This window comes from Mus musculus, chromosome 7, assembly GCF_000001635.26.
Source record: "Mus musculus strain C57BL/6J chromosome 7, GRCm38.p6 C57BL/6J".
Classification (NCBI taxonomy): Eukaryota; Metazoa; Chordata; class Mammalia; order Rodentia; family Muridae; genus Mus; species Mus musculus.
In genome coordinates this window covers 75,694,935-75,715,614 of record NC_000073.6, presented here as the reverse complement: position 1 = coordinate 75,715,614, position 20,680 = coordinate 75,694,935, and the positions used below count along the sequence as shown (strand labels likewise).

Genomic DNA, 20,680 nt, shown 5'->3' with positions numbered 1-20,680 from the left:
GACTAGGACACATGGCAGGCAAACCAAATTTAATTTAAGTCTAATTCTGGTTACCACCATGAGCCCCGAATAAGTCCCTTCTCCTTGTGCTTTGGTTTCCAAGTCTACCGGACAAAAGGCACCACACCCTCATTTTAAGTACTGTGAAGACATGGCAATGTAGAAACTCATCATCTGAAATCGATGCAATTACTTTGGAAAGTCATTTAACAACATCTAGTGAGGTTCAGTGTGTGTCACTTTTATGAATTAGCACTGAGACTAGTGCCATACACAAGGACGCAAGGATGCCCTTGTGGCTCTGTCTGAGTCAAAGTGGAAATAGCCCCGTATCCTAAGCAGCAGAACAGCTTGAAGTATGTGTGAAAGACAGTACCACAGATGAGCTAAATGCCAGTATCTACATCTATGTGCTCAGTACTTCCGTTCTCTACAATAGAACACTGGGGAGAATAAAGCAAACTGCAAAGTGAGATGCACAGCAACAGCAAACCAACCACTACTACCCAGTTTTGTTCATATGAGGGAACTGTGAGCCACAGATGACATCAACGCTTACTTGGAGGGAAGAAGGAAGACTGACATAGGGAAACAAATTCAATTTTAACTGTAAAGGTGTATTTCTTTAAAAATGAAGGATGAAGTACTGTGTCAAAATGTTACACACCCTTTCTTCCTTCCTCCCTCCCTTCCTTCACTGTGTCGATGGAGGTCAAACCTAGTGCCTCATACAATATAGGCAATCACTCTATCACTGAGCTATATTTTTACATTTTAAGTTGAGGTCCAAAAAGTTCCTACTGCTATTATATTATCCATGTATAATATTGTATTAATAGCTCTTACTTAGAAAACCACCAGTGTATCAAACTGTATTACCCCCAAAAGCTCCTTAGATTCCCTTATCATTTGAAAATAGTAATTTACCATATTTGCCATCCATTATACTGAAATGCTAATTTCAGTATCACAGTTACGAAATGCATCCTTTCTTTTGTTTTACTCTGACTCTATCATATCCAGGGCTTGTTGGGCGGGCAATAAGAGAGGATATAGGTTTGAGAACTTGGCACTAATTCTGATCTGTAAATGTGACAAACAAAAACAGTCCTGACCAAAACTGCTTCCAAGCTGTTCCCTCCTGCTCCTTTCCTTCTAGATTCAACAACCCTCAGAAGGTTAAGTAGTGCTGCTTTTTAGGGGTGAGGGGAATGGTACTTTTGAAGAGACATTGGCAGTTCTCATGTTCTTAGACCACTGTTTGAGATTTAAGAACAATTCTACTTCATGAGACACAAAAGTAGAAATAGCATCCTGAATGTGCTTCCAGTAGAACTTTTCACAGAGATTCACGGTTTCAGTTAACTGTCATCAAACCTACAACCTAGCTGAAATTTTTATTATGCCCAGGATTACAGCCACAAGTCGTAGTGATAAGCAGTTCACATGGCTATCTGTTAACCACACTGAAGTATCTACTGGAAAAACACTAAATTTGTCACCAAGTGGTCCTAGACACAACACATAGGACAACGGTTTTAGTGCTAGGTGTGAGTGAATTAGTAATGGTTAGCGCCACAGACAGCAGCCAAAGTCATGGGATTTACAACTGTACTATCTGTTTTAAAATAGACAATTAAAAATATAAGACACGAAGGCATGTCTAGTATATTTTTAAGTACACTGCCACAAACCATACTGTGTTGTTAGGAAGACGAAAGAAAACTTGCCAGGGCTCTTCAGAGAAGCTGGAGCCCACACTTGGCTGCAGACTGCCCTTTGCCTCTAAGTACTTTTCTCTCAATGGCTGTGCTTAAATCTATGCTACACCTTTTCCTTTTCTTTCTTTTTTTAAAACAAACTTCAACATTTATCAAATGTTCATAACAAAGAAAAAGCTGATTTGGCCTTCTTTATATTTAAAACAGTGCCTAAGAGCAGTAAGTGGGATGATTTCATTATTTCAAAATTCTTCAAAAAGTCACAAAGTACAGTGGTTCACAGGCTTAGAGCTGACCCTTAATCATATTTCTATGAAATTAAAAGCCAATAGCTCAGCTTGCATCCACCCATCCATTTATCTGCCTCCCTCCCTCCCTCCCTCCCTCCCTCCCTCCCTCCCTCCCTATCTTCTCTTACATGAGAACATTTAACAAAAGAAAATGGAACAAATTTGCATGCCTGGGAATGATTTTTTTTTGTCATATCATCCATGATAGATCTCCGGGGAAACATTATATATTACGCATTTTCTTTTTCAGCAGGAAAACTGTCATATGCAGCCAGACTTTTGAAGAAAGGAACATTAAAGCACTTTAGTGCATTGTTTTGTCTACTAGCAGCAAAAATCTATGTGGAAAAAAAATTGATCCTTTTTAAGGACACATGGCCGTTAAGAACAAATAGAAACATTTTCCTCCTATGGGAAAATGGAAAACTCTAATTCTAACAACAAGAAAAGAAACACCCCCCAGAAACAAAGCCAAACCAACCAACCACACAAAATCCAACCAACCCATGGAACTAACAGCAACTCAGAAACACATGTTCCAGGATTCTTTCTGCAACTTCTTGTTTAAAATCACTGGGGACTTTTAGGCGCTGTCTGGTCTGGACTGATAGTACTTGTATGCAAAAACCATGTGAGACGTTCTTAGTAGCCAGTGTTAATAACCACAGTGCTGATGTTCAGAATGAGAGAAAAGCCACAGAAAAGAGCTAAGCCACTTTGGCTAACTGCTCCTCACAGCAGTTTTTGAAAGAACCTTGGTAAACAGAGAGAAACAAAGTGTTCTTGTTGATAGAGAATGGACTTTATTGCTCAAACTACTTACTTTCTTTTCTTCTAAATAAAAGGATCTTTTCTTTAGGCAATTGTTTGTGTTTCCTATCTCACAGAAGCAACGGACTGGTTCTAAATTCAGAAACCATCCAGTTACTGAGCTGCTGCTTCTGAAGAAATCCAAAGGAAAACCCAACCATCATGCAGGTCTAACTAATGTTTCCTACTTAGGGTCCAGTCAGTCTGGTGTTTACTGTCTTGGTCAACAGAAATAACTCACCACAAAAGCACCCAGAAGATGCCAACACAACAGAATACAAACCAACAATAGTCTCAATGTCGTTTTACATCTGTTAAATGCAAACAAAATAAAACCGCTGGCAAGATTCAAAACTTTGAATGTAACAAATTCTTTAATCTGAAGGACTCCACTGAGCTTTCCACAAAATAAACTATTTGTGGCAGCCAGAGAGAACAGTTGATTATCCACAGATAGCTTTACATGGTACAGAATGAAGAACTGCAAAGACATTTATTTCTCCACTAACCCTAAACCAGGAGTACAGTTTGGACCAAGGGAAAAAAAGTCCCCCTAACATTTCTGCTAAATTCATTTACTTTGAAACATTCCCAAGCAGAGGTTTAGGCTTTCTGTTAAACATAGAAGCAGACTGTGAGAGCACACAGATGCTGTACCACCCACCAGTTTTTGTGGCCATTATCATGAACACTTCTGTGTTATTCCACAGCAAACTGCACATAAAGTGGTCTTGTTGATCAAGAAAGGATCTTTTCTTCAGGCAATTGTTGTGTGTTCTGACAGACTGGTCCAGGGTAATCTTGTGGTCTCAGTGAAGATGACTTCACTGAAAAGTCCATCCTACCAAACTATTAGTATTTGCAAGTAGATGGATACTCGGATGTGCAGATGTCAGGAGTAAGTCACTGCAAACCATCAACATACATCATCTCTGTCATGTCCTATACTTGATCCTTCTAAATCACAAGCCAGAGCCTGAGAGAGCAGCTGTCTGGGTTATTAAGACCTACCCAGTGGTCAGACAAAATGGGTTTTTATTAAACAAAAAGAAAAGCCACTGTCTTCTAAAAGCACAGTGGTTTCCCAGGAGGTAGGTGACTAACTGCAGGGATGCTACATTTCCTGAGAATCCTGGGAAGATCCTGAACATGAGCTGGGAGGAGGGAGGGTGGAAGGGTGAAGGGAAAAGACAAAGGATTCTGAGTCCCTGGATTACTCATATCTCCCGCTTCCTGCAAAGATAATAGATGGGGTTTTATAATACAAATATGCATAGCAGGCCCTGTCTGTCAGAAGTCAGGAGGATCAGGCAGTTACCTTCATGCTTGTGGAAAGACGATTACATACTGTTCCATTGCTTTTAAGCCTCTACTCCTACAACTCCCCCCCACCCCCCAAAGAAGCAAGCCGTACATGGGTATACACAAACTTTGCTGCAACCATCAAATGATTAAACTCTTCCACTACTACTTCTAGAGCACAGTAGTAGCTGTAGCTAAACCACCGAACTCCTCCCTAGGTTGCTGATGTGGGGTGACTGCAAACGGAAAATGTATTTCTGGACCTTGGTTGCTTACTGGGGTAATAACAATCCCTGATCCTTTCTGTTATGATCCTCTAGATGCTGTCTGTGATGTAAGATGGAGCAATGATGTGGGTAGATTTAAAGCAGGGACAAGAAGTCTGCTGGAGCTGGCAAAGACACTGAGTCTGTCTAGAACATCCGTAAGACTAAGTGCATATTATCCTAGTATCCGCCACGCCAGTCTCAATGATTGGTGTTAACTGAGCATCTAAATTTACTAATAAAACGTGGAAAATTATGAAATGAAAGAAAATGTTTGGTGGGTCATTTTGTGTGTGTGTGTGTGTGAGTTTTATGTAATTCTTTAAAAAATAGTACTTTCTTTTTTTTTGTTTTTTTTTCCGAAACAGGGTTTCTCTGTATGGAAAAAATAGTTCTTTCTAATATGAACAACCTTGACCAAAATGTGTCACAGAATTTTGAGTTATAGTATATATTTTATATAATAATATGCTATCTGTAGACATTACTATACATTTATACATATATGATATATATGATGTATATATATATATATATATTATATATTTTGAGAATATATAGAAATTTAAAATATCTGTGAACATGACCTTTGTTGAATTACTTTCCATGTGTGTGCGTGAGAGTGTGTGTGTGTAAGAGAGGGTGAGGAGAGATGGAGGGGAGGGAAGTGGAAGGAATGAAGGGAAAGAGGGAGGGAGAGAACACGAGTGAGCTGCCTTGTTTGAGACAGGGCTCTTTGTTGTTTGCGATTGCCCACAAGCTTCCGGGGATTCTCCTGCTTCCAGTCATTTCCCATAATCCCTTGGGTGATAGATAGGTCATGATACCACACCTGGATTAATAAGGGCTCTCAAGATTCAACTCAAGTCTTCACAAAAAAGACTCAGAAGAGCCAACTCCTCTGCCCTTGTTTTATTTCCAAACATTTAAAAATCACAGTTAAACCTATTTATGCTGGGTACATTATGGCACGTGTGTGAAGGGCAGAGGACGAGCTCTTTCTGTCATGTGGATCTCTAAGGATCCAACCAGGAGGTCAACAAGTATCATGATCTGGTGAGCCCTTGTTGCGTTTCTCTTACAAAGTCTTGCTATGTAGCCCGGGTTGGCCTTAAAACTCATGGTCCTCCACCTGCCTCAGCCTTCTATGTGTTGGGATTACAGGTACACACCACCACACTCCATACCACCACACTCCACTGTCATTACTTTTAGGATTTAATACTAAGGCTGGCAATATACTTCAGTGGTGAAGTGCTTTTCTAGCAAATGGGAGGCTTCAGGTTCAATTCCCAGTACTAGTCCATAAAGACATGTAAGCATATAACCAGTGAGTTAAATATGAAAAGCTTTTGGGAACCATAAAATTTCCTAGAAAACAGAGCAGCTACTTCTTCTTTTATAAGCAAATATAAATCTAAATATGCTGATGATACAGACATTTGAAATATCTGAAAATTCTCTACAATGATTCTGCAGGTGAAGTTTTATGTCTGCTCTATTGTTTAACCTTGACCTTCCACTACAGAGACTATTCACTTAGCCAGTTAGTCATGTGTATCTATCTGCTAGTTGCTCCTAAGACTGGTTTGCTTCCATCTGTGGCATCTATGGTTGTACTGTTTGTTTTTAAGTTGTATTGCTTGACTAACAGGACGCCCACCTTCCCACTCCCCATCTGGGGAGTCTCTGGGCATGCTGTCTGTCCACAGAGTAGTTCTGTATTTTGCTTCAGTTGGGGATCCTCGTGGTTTCACTATTCCTACATTGGGTTTCACAAAACATCCTGTATGACTGCTTAGCTCACAAGTTACAGTCCATCAGACGGTAGAAACCCGAACCCCAGATTTATTTACAGTACAGTTCCAATCAGAGTCAGGGGAGGTTGACAGGCTGCTGCTTCAGAAGGTCATGAAATGCATAATATGCATATTTTCTATATCCATAGCCTTTAAAACTCTTGGCTCTACTCAGGTGTCTCAATTTCCAGCTTTTATTATATATGCTTTGCTTTCTTTCTTTCTTTTTTTTCTTCTTTTCTTTCTAAGATGTATTTATTTTATGCATGTGAGTACACTGTCCTGTCGCTGTCTTCAGGCATATCAGAAGAGGACATCAGATCCCATTACAGATGGTTATGAGCCACCATGAGGTTGCTGGAAATTGAACTCAGGACCTTTGGAAGAACAGTCAGTGCTCTTAAGCACTGAGCCATCTCCTGAGCCCGCTTTTCTTTTTTAATGTTTATTAACTTTTTCTTTTTTTCTGAGATTGGGTCTCACACGATGTAGTTCTGGTTGTCCTGGAACTTGCTGTATAAATCAGGCTGACCCTGAACTTACAGAGATCCACCTGCCTCTGCCTCTTTACTGTCAACTTGATTGGACTGGAAAAAGACACACTGCTTGTCTGTATATGGACATTCCACAATGTTACTAAGCAGGAGAGGCCTCCTATAAAGGTGAACAGGACCATTCCACAGGATGGAGACTCAGATAAAACAAAAAGGGGAAAAGCTAGCCAGGGTAGGCATTATTTTCCAGTTTCCTTGGCACCATGATGTCACCTGCTCTGCTTTGACACGCCCTTCCTACAAAGATGAAGTGGAGCTGTAAGTCAGAATAAATAATTTTTGCCTTTCAAGTTGTTTCCCTCATGTATCTGTCAGGAGATGAAAGTCTAAGTAATAAAAAGGTACTTGGTATGAAGAAGCAGGGTCACATCTGTGGCCAACCTGACCATGTAGGAACGTTTAAGAATTAGTTTGTGAGCATTTCAAAAAGCCCCATAGTGGCCCTAGGCACTTGAGCCACAATTCAGCCAGCGATTCTGTTGTGAGTGCAAATGCTCAGAATGCTGATATGGAGGGGAAAGGAAGACTGTTGGGGTGGTGTCTGATAGAGTAAGGACAACTGTAAACTGGACTAATGGCGTTCATTTTAAACTGTGGAAGAGAACTTGTATCTTAAATAAGCCCCGGGACTTATGAGACTAAATATGAAAGGGATAGACTAAAAATTTTAGTGGAGGAAATTTTGCAGCAGCCCAGCACTCAGGCTGTAGCTTACAGCTTAAGGTTATTTTTTTTTTTTTTTAATTTTTTAAAGTGAAAGTTGTAAGCAAAAAAGCATAGAAGAAAGTTCTGAAGTATGTGCAAAATTGGAGCCAAGGACAAAGGAGCTGCTCAAGACAACAGAGCCACCAAAAAGAAGCCAAGGACATCGAAGGAATAGGAAAGATATCCTGAGGACATTTCAGGACTCAGGAACTGGCTGGAAGCTGTGGATGTTTTTGTTTTGTTTTGTTTTTTAAATCAATCGATCAAATCAATCAACTAACCAACCACATATGAGTGTTTTGCCTGTATAATATATACCTGTGCAGTATGTGCACAGGGTGCTTGCAGAGTCCAGAAGGCATCTTGAAACTGGCGTCACAGGCAGCTGTGAGCAGCCAGTGCTGCTGGGAATGGAACAGGGATCCTGTGGAATAGCAACCAGTGCAATTAACCACTGAGCCATCTCTCCAGCTCTGGGTGCACTTGAAAACACTTTTGAGAAGAGAACTCCAGGGCTTCCTGGTAGGAAGTGCTTGTAAGGCTGACCTTAGGGAAACATGTCCCAAGAAAGGACTGGACCAAAGCAATCAAGATCATACTCAAGAGGACCAGCATTAAGTCCTGTAACTATACGCCAAGCATCTGAGGCTCAAGGTGGCATTGGCACACTGTTAGGGAAGTGTTTCCACCGGTGTATTCTGAGACCACTACACCCATGTTTCAAGGGTGCCTGACTACTGCTTAAGCTTCTGGTGGTCCTTGATTTTATTCACATAGCACTGGCTTTGTAGACAGGCAGAGTTATGGAATCATGGCCCTCTCCCTGATTTCAAAGGAAGGGATAGAGATCCAGCAACATCTAGCAGAGTTGCTCTCCTAGAAGGAAGCCTCTCAAAGGGCAATGCATTAAAATGTGGAGGTGAAGCAAAGAATGCAATGAAAACCCTAGGAATATGGGATGTCTACCAAGGTGCAGTTAACTAGTGAAGCCTTTTTTAAAGAGAGGGTCATAGAAATTGTAAACAGCAATGCTATAAGGGCAGGCTGCTCAAGCCCTCTGGGGCCCCCGTTATACCAGTCTGTGCTTCAGATGGTGGACATGGAGCTATATGATTTAGCATCTGCCACGCTGGGTATTGATCTTGGTTTGCCCAATCCTTCATTCTATTCTGCTGTACCTCTTTATCTGAATGGGAATGTATTCTTTGTACCATTATGTATTTCCAATATTCAATTTCTTTTTTAATTTTATAGAAGCTTTTTAAATTTTATAGATGGTTAAGGGAGGAGTTGGGAATGCGTGAATATATTCAAGATATACTGTGTGAAGTTATCAAAGAATTGGGGCCTTTTAATGTTTCTCTGACATTAATGATTCCCAAGAATGTAAAGGCACTTTCATAAGGAAAAAAAGGGAATATGCAAAACAATACTTTAGAACACAAAAGTAAATTGCTATGGCTATTTTTCTCCCGGTGATGGGAATTGAACTGAGGATATACAATGTTAGACAAGAGGTCTACTAGTGAAATATATTCCCAGGCACTGCAACTATCCTTTACATTGATTTTTGGTTATGGTTTGTTTGAATGTGAACTGTCCCCCAAAGAAATATGTTTTGGGCACTCGGTCTTCACGTGGTTGCACTGTTATAGGAGCTTACAGATCCTTTGGGACATGGTGTCTAGGTGGCATAAATGGCAGATATAGGTACCTAGGGAGGGTCTTGAAATTATTCCTGCCTCTCTGCTTCCTGATCTCCCAAGACTGAGAGAAGTCTCCTCTACAGACTCCTGTCACTGCTGTGATGCCTTCTGTACGAGATGGACTGAAACTATAGACAAAATAAATATCCTCTCCGATGCTTCTGTCAGGTATTCTGTATGAGAGAAGTAAGTAACCTGAGCTCTTCAGACAGGAAGCAGAATTGATATGCAGGGTGATACACTGCTGCCTCACTCGGTGCTCATGCTAGGTGGCTTCACTTTACAGACAGACGAGGGAGAAGAGGTGCTTCTCACCCAAGAAGTGAGCCAGCAATACTGCCCCTCCTCTGCTCGCCGTCATCATGGTGTGAGGAATACCTTGTTTGGTGTTAGAGAAAATGAAGAGAGACAGCTACACAGAGTCTTTTGAGAAGCCATGGATCACAGACAATACCGATCATCTAATAACTAATCAGAAAGTAAAATGGCAAACCTGAGGCTTGAGCCTTACAATGTGCTCTATATTAACTACAGTGCAACTTCAATGTAGTTTTTAACATTAAATGCCCCAGTTTAATATGCTAAAATGTTTTATTGATAGATAATATGGTTAAAATAAAAAGGTTCTATTGAATTCTACTGTAGGCAATTAAATTAATTAAATTAATTAATTATATTAATTTCAATACTGAGAGGTGGACTGTGTTGTGTGGACAAAAAGCAAAAGTGGTGACATTTAACACTAAAGAGTCCTTATTAGAACCTGGGTCCCCAAAGGAAATCACAGTGGGGATACTGGACACATTGGACAGAGTTAGTCTCCTGTTTTGTAAGTATATCTGAAACTACTGTGTGATGGTCTCAATATTCTGTTAAGTCAGCCATGGAGGATACTGATGATGTGTGTGATTTTTGCCTAAAGGAATGCATACTGATTTAGGTGCTTTTCCCTTTAAAGAGTAAAACAAATAGGGCTCTGGATTACTTTAGGGAATATATCCTTCAAATCGATTTTTACAAGAATGTATATGACCAAACCTTTTAAAAAATGTATTCTCAGGTAGGGTGTGGTGGCTCACGCCTTTAATCCCAGCACTTGGGAGGCAGAGGCAGGCGGATTTCTGAGTTCAAGGCCAGCCTGGTCTACAGAGTGAGTTCCAGGACAGCCAGGGCTACACAGAGAAACCCTGTCTCGAAAAACCAAAAAATAAAAAAAAGGGAAAAAGAATCGAAAAGACCAATATGACATGACATGCAAGTCAGTATCTATAAATGGAAATTTCCTAGAATGAAGCCTTTTTTGTTGATATATCTATGGCTGCTTTTTGTGTTGCAATGGTAAATGAAGTGGCTGTGACACAGATACTGGTTATCTAAGTCCTACACCAGAAGCACGGAGCATATGTGCACATGCAGACGCTCTCAGCTGGTAGCCATCATGATTTAATGCTGGCAAAGTGCTGGATCATATTCCAAAAGGCCAGATTTAAAAGTAAGCACACAAGGGCTGGGAAACAGCTTAGAAGGAAGATTGCTTCTCTACACCAGGCCCTGAGTTTGAATCTCTAAATTGCATGTGCACGCGTGCATGCGTGCTGTGTGTATATGTGTGTGAAGCATAAAAATAAGTGTGTAGGGTCTGACAAAGAACCTGAGGAGCTTTAAGGCTCAAGACTTTGTGTTGCTTTGATTTGCCAGATTTCTTTCAATTTATAAGCGCAGAATCTGAAACTAGAGATGCTTGAAAAAAAATACAGCCTGTATGTTACATAATTAAAATTCGAAGAAAAAACACACACGCGTTACTTCTCCACACAAATGAGGAACAGATCAGGGGTGGGATGCACAGGAAACTAGAAACAAACCAGCTTTTGTGAGGCAAGAGAGCCTCCTCTGACTGGAGAGAGGAGCATGTCTCTTACCTGCACACGTGTAGGCGTCCTTGTTGGTAAAAGGCTTCATGCACTGGCTGCAGCTGATGGGACCCACAATAGGAATGGGGCTGAATGTGTGCCCGTTAAGAGTCTTTTTATCTTTTTCCTTCTCTTTAGAGTCTTTCTCTTTCTCCTTAATTTTATCCTTCTCCTTTTCCTTTTCCTGCCAAAGAAAAGAATCAACAGTTAACTGAGCACTGGAAGGAAGGCCTGCCCCTTACCTGGACACACAGATGGCACGTGGTCAAGGAAGGGTGGTGGCTATTGTGGACAGAAATGAGGAACAATGCCTGGGCAACATTTTATCAATTTTCAAACATTGGAGATCCCATTTGAAACACAAGTTCTGAGCCATGGGCTGTCTATATTAAGAAACAAGGGGCAGAGCCTACAGAGGAAGAGCTTGGTAAGGTGTAGCATAGTCCACACAGGGCACACTAAATTTAGGGTCAGTCTAGAAGGGGAGCTATGGGATGGGAACAAGGGAGGATAGCAATTCTGGATCAGCTTGAAGGAGAAAAACAATGTCATGCAGTTTAAAAAGTTCTGAGAGGTTCTTCTTTAAGTTTTACAAAATACATTTATGTCCCTGAGGAACGATGACATTTTCTTCCTTTCTCTAATCAGAACTATTAAATAACCCCGCATATACTGTTTTTTTACTAATTAGAACTCAGTAGGTTACCAGATATTAATTTTGGTTCAGTGTTCAAATGGTGACAGACAGGCCAGTGAGAAGAAGGTAGAGGACTGCACAGAGGTTAGGAATAAAGGCAGTTCTAAGTTCTACTTATGGTGGGGCTGAGAGGAAGTTATTTCTCTGAGCCCTAGTCATTTCATTTGCAAATGGGACAGGTGTCCACTTATAGTTTTGCTCTAAGTAACATTTAATACATATAATAAATACCTCACTGAAAATGAGTGTCACCAGTGTATTAACTCTCCCAAAACAACACAAAACCACACTCTTTTGTAGTGAAGGAAGGACATTTTGACTTGTGGCAGGAGACAATAGGCCAGGAGCAGTTTCAAGGGTGCTGGTGCAAAGCATGGAAGAAGAGAAGTACAGAAAGACAAGAGGCCCTGCCAGGAAACTTGCCCAGACCTCCTTCTTTGTCTCCTCAAGCTGATTACTACAGCACCCATTTCCTCTCAGAAGACTGGGCACCCAGGGTAGGGAATCCCCAAGATTAAGGGAATAATTCCCTTACAAATTAACTAGACCATGAAGTGCTACAATTCATAGAGGTGAATTTTACCTACAGTTATATACTAGGACTATAATCGAAAAAAAAAAAAAAAAACCCAGGAAGTGAGCTTCTCAGAGTGAGTGACCATGACAGTGTCTAACTCTGTGACTCATCCGTGCTACCTGTAGAGGTTATGGACATAGACTCAGTTGGCAAGAGGGCATCATGCTCCCCGCTCTACTACAGAGAGGACAATGCATGACACTTAAGATAATGAATGGCTACTATGTGTCAGGCTCTGGGAATGAGTAACTCACATGTATTTTCTTAAGACAGGGCACTGTTCTAATTATCTCCATTTTATATTTAAAGAGACTGAGGCTTAAAGATGACTAATACTTTTTTTTTTTTTTGGCGCCCAGAGCAGGAACTGTTGAAGCTGCAGTTGATGCAGTCTGGGATCACTAAAGCTCAGCTCTCATCCACCACACTTACTGTAAAGGGCTGGCAATCTCCCTTGAGTTGCAAAGGGTCACAGAGCAATCATCAGTAACAAATAGGAACTCAAACTGTCTGATTTTCTAAAGTTCAGAACCCACCCAATATTATGAAATGGGCTGTTTGTAAAATCTATGATTCATGTGAAACTCTCCCTTAACAGAATACATGGAGCACCCCCCCCCTCAAAAGCCAAACCGATGCATGTTAAAACTTAAAAAAACCCCAAAAAACAAAAAACAAAAACCACAACAAAAAACACCAAACAGAAAGGACAGGGGAAAACCACCTTACAAAACAGGAAACTCTTCTGAACAGAAATTAGTAACTGCTAAAATGCATAGAACCTGATTCTGAATCACCACACCTTGAGCACAGCCCTTTTAGCGAGTTTTTTGCTGCAAATTTCTCTGAGTAAATTGTTAAGTTAAAACTATTTTTTTTTTTTTTTGGCTTGACCGTTAAAAGCATACACCAATGGTTAAAAAAAAAAAGCAAACAGCACAACTTTCTAGGCCAGCTAGGTGAGCCTCTGGCGAACTGTAATGTTCCTCAGATCTGAATAATCCATGTTCTCATCCTTTACAGTAATCCAGATGAGTTCCTCCAAGAACAAAAACAAAACAACAAACTACACATGGCCTCCCCCTGCTGTAACTCAGTGCTTTGAAGAAGTCAGGCTCTTACCTGCCCATGTTTTAGTCCCGTGAATCTCACGGTTATGAGAGGAACTTCGGGAAGCCGACCCCATTTTACTGACATGATTTGACCCCCATGCCAGGAAATGTCCTCTCACAGAAGATGCTCATGCCGGCAGGCAGACAGCTCACAGCTACCATTAGCAAAACGGTAAGAGGAAGCCAGAGAGTGGTTGAGAAAGTGCATAAGGGGAGGGTTGAGGCTGCCTGCTTCCTTGAGACAGTCTTAACTATTTGAATGCTGCTGGTAAAGCTAACCACTCTACCCTGAAGAACACAGGAAATGAAAGAAAACTGAAGTAACTCTCAAATACATGTGCGGACAGCATTTGCATTGTAGTATGGGAAATATGGCAAGGATCAAGGCCACACTAATACTGTAAGTTAAAAAGCACATCTCCTAAAAAACATATTCCTAACTGCATAAAAAAGCAATGTTGGTTTTTTTGTTTGTTTGTTTGGTTTTTTGAGACAGGGTTTCTCTGTATAGCTCTGGCTGTCCTGGAACTCACTTTGTAGACCAGGCTGGCCTCGAACTCAGAAATCCGCCTGCCTCTGCCTCCTGAGTGCTGGGATTAAAGGTGTGCCACCACCACGGCCAGCTAGCAATGTTTTATAAGAAGATATTTTAGAAAAGTTGACAATGGTAAAATGGTAATTGGTTATTATTCTTAAATTTAATATGTCTATATTTAACTATTGCTAACATGCTTTAACTGTACTGTGGAATAAGAATCCAATGACATTTAAAAATGATGAGACTGGGCACAATAATACTAGGGTGCTATGCAAGAAACTTGGTTTTCACTTTCTTAATCCTATCCTTTTAGAAGGTAGGGTATTCTGTGAGCATGAAAACCAAATGTGATTAGGCATCTTGGGAAATTCTTTCATATACAAGGCACAGAAACTCGGAATTGGGTCTGAATGGCTCACTATAACGTTAACTAAGGTATCAGCTGGCGAGAAAGTCCTTTTTAGTCAGAGAACTTTTGAGTCATACTAGGAACTGGTTTAAAATGTGTCTTGTGTCTTGAAGCTGTCCTTGTAAAAACGAGAGCTTAATAGAAAAAGACAATCAGTGGCGTGAAGACCACTCTCTTCGTGAAGGCAACAGTGTGTATGTATCCAAGGACCTTAATACATGTATAATACACACAATTTACTCAGCAGGAAACAGAACTACTGCTCAAAGACAATACGACAAAAGAGAAACTGCCCATCTTCCTCTTACGCTTCCTGTTTAGGGCTCCTAAGCTTCTGAAAAGCATTCCGTCTATACATCTGCAACGTCTGCATGTTACAGCTGACTCAAAGGTTATGTATGCAGGACTGATAACTAAATTCCTTATATAATAAAAACTATACACAGAAAAACTTGGCACTATTGGGCAACACATATTGTCTAGGAGTGTGAAACATTTGCTGCCTAATAGCTAACTTTGGCTACTCAGAGAGTCCAAAGAGTGTTGGCAGTCACAGCTTAACATGTGGGATAACAAACTCAAGTTTATAATTGTCTTCTCATAGACACACACACTATGTTTACTCAGAGAGACTTTCCTAACTATATTCAGATACAACTCATATGTATTGGTTAGCAGCTGAATAACTATATGGTCTCATTAACACATATTTAAAAATTAATAATCTTAGCACTTGAGTGGTTACATTACTGGCCCAATATGTGCAAGGCCCTACAATCTCCAGCACTGAAGAAAAAGAGAAAACAACCAACTCCTAAACAGGGTAAGAGAAGTGAAAGTTCATTATTTTTATAGAAAAAATAGTGTTAATATCTATGGTATCACTTTTTTTTTTAAACAATATAGGAAACATCATTCAATAGTTAGGAAAAAGAGTTGACTGATACTCACTTATCTGTATAATTGGGTGGACACACAACTAATTCTCTCTCATTACCTCTGCTTATACTGACAAGGTCACAGTGTTCTGTAGCAGCTGTATAACAGTCTTATTTAACAGTAAGCTAACCTCCACTCACAGGAAAGACGGCAGGTTAACATGCCTGGCCACAGGGGTACTTGAAAACACACAGTAAAGGGAACCGTACTGCAATCTGCAGAGTTATGAATTTGCAATTTTTGGAGTTTCTATTGCTGGAGACAGTTTAGCCCCCAAAGATCAAATCTTGAAGCCAAGTCAGAAAGAGGAACCATGTCAATTGCAAAAGAGTGTTGTCATTTTGTCGACAGAGAGGAATGGAGGCAAGAAGTCAACTGGTTCTTTAACGGTGATGACAGACCTGACTCGAACACAGGTAGCCTATTTTCCTGTCCCATCTCATCACCTGCCTCTTACCTAATGGTAGTCATTTGAAGTGAAAAAATATTAAAGACAAATGAAAAAGAACTACTTAGTAGTGGATTTTGCTGAAAAATAAGCACACGATGACAGGCAACATGTGTGGGAAGCCAGACCTCACGTAGCTCTGCCAGACCATTATCTAGACTTGCTACTTGAAACACAGTCTATAGAGTACGGAAGTTGGGTGAGATTCTGTTTTAAAGATGACGTTCCAGTTTCTAAGTCTGATTCCACATTATCTTTTTTTTCTGTCTGTATTACCTGCCCCCTCAGCAATCTCACTGTTGAATCTACCATTCATTGGGAGAGGTGGTCAGAGGTAGTCTCTACTGACTTGTTGGCCTTATAATTATGTGTGTGTATGTTTGGATAAGGTTCCAGTTTAAAAGCAAAATAAAAAAAAAATAACAGAAACATTTTGAATTCATCCAAACCTAACCATGACATTTTCAAGGTTAACTGAGAATTACAGGCCACTAAGCAAAGAAGCCATTCAATAATACATGGTTCGGTTTTCCCAAGGGAATTTTCTTGTGTTGATAGCAACTATAGACGAAGGAAGCCAAAGGAAACATGCAGGTTCTGCTACTGCCAGTATGTGGAATACAGTATGCATCCCCTCCTCCTGGCTTCATATTCATTCATATATATATATTTTTTTCTCAAACTAGAATGGATCCAATAAAACACACAATTAGGCTAGAAATGATTTAGTAGACTGTATTTTCATCCTATACTTGGTAGGAAAAATGGTGAAAAAGCAGATTTGGTGTAAGAGTTTTGTGGTAAAAGATACTTTATTTACAAAACCTGGCATCACAGCTAGGATAGTAAATGCACTCACTCTCAAAGGTCCTTGTGCTTGCTCCCTACACTTGGCGGGGAGCCTCCTGGAGAGAACTTATGGGGTGTGTGCCCTTGAAGGGGGTTATGAAGCCCCAGCCCCTCTCTCTGCTTCCCCTCCAGTAGGTGCTCTGCCATGGGGCACTTTACTACCACAGCCCCAAAGCAACAATACTAGGTGAACATAGGCTGAAACCTCTGAAATCGATTCCTTCTTAAAGAGACGACTATAGCAGGTAATTTGTTACCACACGGAAAGCCAACACAGTTAGTAAAACTTATTGGCTGTATTTCTATTAGCTTTCACAACGAGTGCCTGAAAGGCTTAGTCAGGGGAAAGAGAGTACTTTTTTTTTTTTTAAATTGAAAAAAATTAATATATTTTGATCTTTTTTCCCTACCTCTTTCCTAATTCTTCCCAGGATCTCCCTACTTCTCTACATCTTCTATTAGAAAAACAAATAACAAAAAACAAACAAACAAAAAAATACTACCAACACAAAGCAACCCTTTAAAAACACAAAAATGAAAGTCAAGACAATTTTTGTTTTTGCAAAAGAATAGTTAAGACCAAAAAAAAAAAAAAAAAAAAAAGGCAAAATAAACAAACCAAAATGAAATAAAAATACCACTGAGCTCATTTGCTCATTTTGTGTTGGCCAACTACTTGTGGGCATGGGTATTGCTTTTGTGTGCTTATTTCTTTGCGTAGGCAGACAGAGGGTTACAGGTGAGTAAACGACTGCGGGTCAAGGGAGGAGACAGTGTTACCCTCACTTGTTTGAAATGAAAATAGTTCTCATTTAGGATCAGGAATCAGTATAAAAAAGTTAATTTCTTTCTCTTTAGGACAACCACAAAAGTATTAAACATATGTAAATCAAAGTATTGAGAATATATGTGGGGTTATTATCGATTTATTCCTTAATTTATTTTATAGAATCTTGTAATGAACAAACAACTACAACTGGATCTGTGAAATTGAACTGAAGTGTGTTTGTGAGCCATCATCTAGGCACTGGGATGAACCCAGGTCCTGTGGAAGAACTGCCAGTGCTGAGCCATCTCTTCAGCCCCAGGTATAAGTGTCTTAATTTAACTTCTTAAGCACTAAAAAGGATACAAAACCAATCCTCCTAAGTAGAAATCAATCTAAGAAAGTCTTAAAAGTTCTTGTAATTTTTCTGAAGCATACTTTTCTTCCCTCTATTCCAATAAATATTTCTTTTGATCTTAGAGTCCTTCTTTTGGATTTTAAAACCTGATTTAATAGTTTCTGCCTTGTGGCTCAGTGTGCGGGGTGAGGTGAGAGAGATGGGTTCCTTAGGCATGCCCTAAGGAAGCAGGCCGACAGCAGCAGGGTTCCTGAAAGGCTGCACTAAGCTGAAGCCAGGGCAGCTTCTGGCATGTGGGACACAGTGGTAACTCTGGCCACGGCTTGCGTTGCTGCCGCTAAGCAGCTCTGAAGTTCAGCCCACTCGTTCCCTGTTGTCTATAGGCAGGTGGTGACAAGAGCTCATTCCAGAAGGTACTTACTTTGCTCTTCTTGCTGCTGGACATTTTATTCCTGATGTAGCTGAAGGTGCGACTAACCTTAGTCCCACTCTTTTCTTCAAAATTCTTTTTTGAGGGACTTGGAGGCAGGAAGTTACAGTTTTCTTCTGTTATACTGAAAAAAAAAAGATTATGTTTTTCAGGACTAGAAATGTTAAACAGGACTGAGTAAGAAACAGGTAGTGGCTACTGAATGGTCTCATATACTATGAAAACAAATCTAAAGTTAAATATAAAAAAGCACTGGGTATACTGACTTCTTTGCTTGAAAGGACATCCATACACACAAATGGATGACGGAATATGTGCTGAGAAAGCAGGCAAAACAAGATCTTAGGACACGGACAGGGCCATCAACAGCAGAAGACACACATCTTTTCTAGTCTTCAGGCCTACTGACAAACTGTGATCCCGTCCAGAAAGCTATGTATAACTTTGGGGTGAAGAGTAAGCACACTTCAGGCAGAATGTGGACAGATGTTTTAGAGATCCAAGTTTACTGATCTACTTGTCAAGAAGTCTGAATGAAATTTAAGTCCATCTAATCTGGGTATGTTTTAATTTTAGGAGATTCATAATAGTGGGATTTCTTAAATCATACTGGGATCTAAATAAATAATGTAAGGACAAAGAACCCATCTAAGCGATTTGCCTGGTATTAGCACCGTCCCACAGGGCTGCAGTTTCAGCCTCTGAGAGCACATTCATAAGCAGAACCATAAAAGGACCCTATTACAGCCTTATTTATATATGTGGTGGTTACAAAACAGACATGTCCATTTTTAAGAGAAATGGCATAAAAACCACTGCTCCTGAGGAAGAAAGGTAAAGATCTGAAAGCGCCATAAAGAGAAACACTCATTGGAAAGACTGCAGGTTACAATCAAAACTAAAGCCTTTGTGAAACAGCGGGCAACCTAATCAAAATGATCAGAAATCCAGCAATACTAAATCACAACGTTTAATTTCATAAACACAAACGAAGAACCATAAATGACGAGTCAATGGGGATTCTGTGCATGTTGTCAAGTGAAAGATGCGTTCAAGGTGGAATGAAGCTCAGTGAGGGAACACTTACCTAGCATGCACAAATCCCTGGGTTGCTCCCCAGTATTAGGAAAGGAGGAGAGGAAGAGAGGAGGAAAAGGACAGCCTCAGTTCTAGTGTGCAGAGGTATATGCTACACACAGCTTTTCTTCTTGGAATGGGGATGGAACCCAGAGGACAGCCACAGAGTTATACCACCAACCCGCAGCTTTAAAGGTTAAAGTGACTAAGAAGACAAAAGCTTGCAAAAAAAAGATTGCAAAAGCTTGCCTATACACACAACACATGTGTGTGTATGTATGTACGTATGTATATATATATATATATATGCATAACTCAATAAAACAAAGTATTAAATTTATTAAAAACTGAAAATCTCTACAAGCCAAGTACATTTAAATATATGTTAAATATATTTTACATGAATAAAAGCAAACGATCATCTTTTATCATAGACAATATAAAGGATAAGAGGATAAAGTGATTGAGGCTAATGTTCAAAGATAAAGCCTACACTGTAAAACACTTTCTAATGATTTCAACTTTACCACTTCAGAAGTCAGAATGTGGGGAAGCTCAAAAAAAAAAAAAAAAAACAAAAAAACAAAAACTTAAGAGTACTTAATGAAACGTGGTAAGATAGTTTGTATCATCTTCACTTCACTCTGGGAAAGGGAGTAAGAAACTAAATGTCTCCTCGTACCTCTCGGTCAGGTTGGCACTGGTACTGTGGAAGGGCCGTGAACCTAGAAAACACAAGCCACAGAGGTAAAGTTAGCACACAAAGATCTTGTCCTGATGATTGATGTTCACGGGTAAGGAGAACAAAGTCCCTGAACATCAGTGCAGGCACCTCTCCCTTAGAAAGGTTAGGAGAAGTTAAACTGGGAACCTTCAAATTAGAATGGAAATACGAACAAAATGTATTTGGATAAAGTAAATTTAATCCAGGATCTGTGTAACTGAACACACCAGTTGTTAAGCTTAAGTACAGGTGAAGTACATTTAGTTTCTGTTTTTAATGAATGCTCAGCTCCCATGGGCCATCTTTCTGAGATGTTATCAAAGAATATAAAAGAAGAAAGCAAATGTTACATTTTTTTACTCCTAATCCCATTTGTAAATATTTCCAGAGGCTGGCGGATTTCTGAGTTCGAGGCCAGCCTGGTCTACAAAGTGAGTTCCAGGACAGCCAGGGTTCACAGAAAAACCCTGTCTCGAAAAACAAACAAACAAACAAAAAAACAGCAAAAAAAATTTCCATCAGCATAATCTAATACTATCTGATAGGTTCCTGAGAATTCCTGGAAATAGATTAATGAACCAGAAGGAGCAAAGTGCTGGCAACAGAGCCCAGGCTCTGCCTGTAGTGTGGGAAGACTTCCCCAGATCAGCCCTCAACTGTGAAGTGAGCGGAACCGGACCGTTGGGTCTT

At 40.1% G+C, this 20,680-nt stretch overlaps 1 protein-coding gene across 18 annotated transcripts in view; it reads right to left on the bottom strand.

Annotated features, from left to right (window-relative positions):
- Positions 1-20,680, bottom strand: part of Akap13 (A kinase (PRKA) anchor protein 13) — a 299,084-nt gene that overhangs the window by 38,995 nt on the left and 239,409 nt on the right. For all 18 annotated transcript variants that reach the window (XM_006541256.3, XM_006541250.4, XM_006541252.4 and 15 more), the window contains 3 exons: positions 19,949-19,991; positions 18,181-18,313; positions 11,076-11,250 (listed from right to left, as the gene is read on the bottom strand). In XM_006541256.3, the coding sequence (XP_006541319.1) occupies positions 11,076-11,250; positions 18,181-18,313; positions 19,949-19,991 (351 nt within the window). The remainder of the gene's footprint in view (positions 1-11,075; positions 11,251-18,180; positions 18,314-19,948; positions 19,992-20,680) is intronic.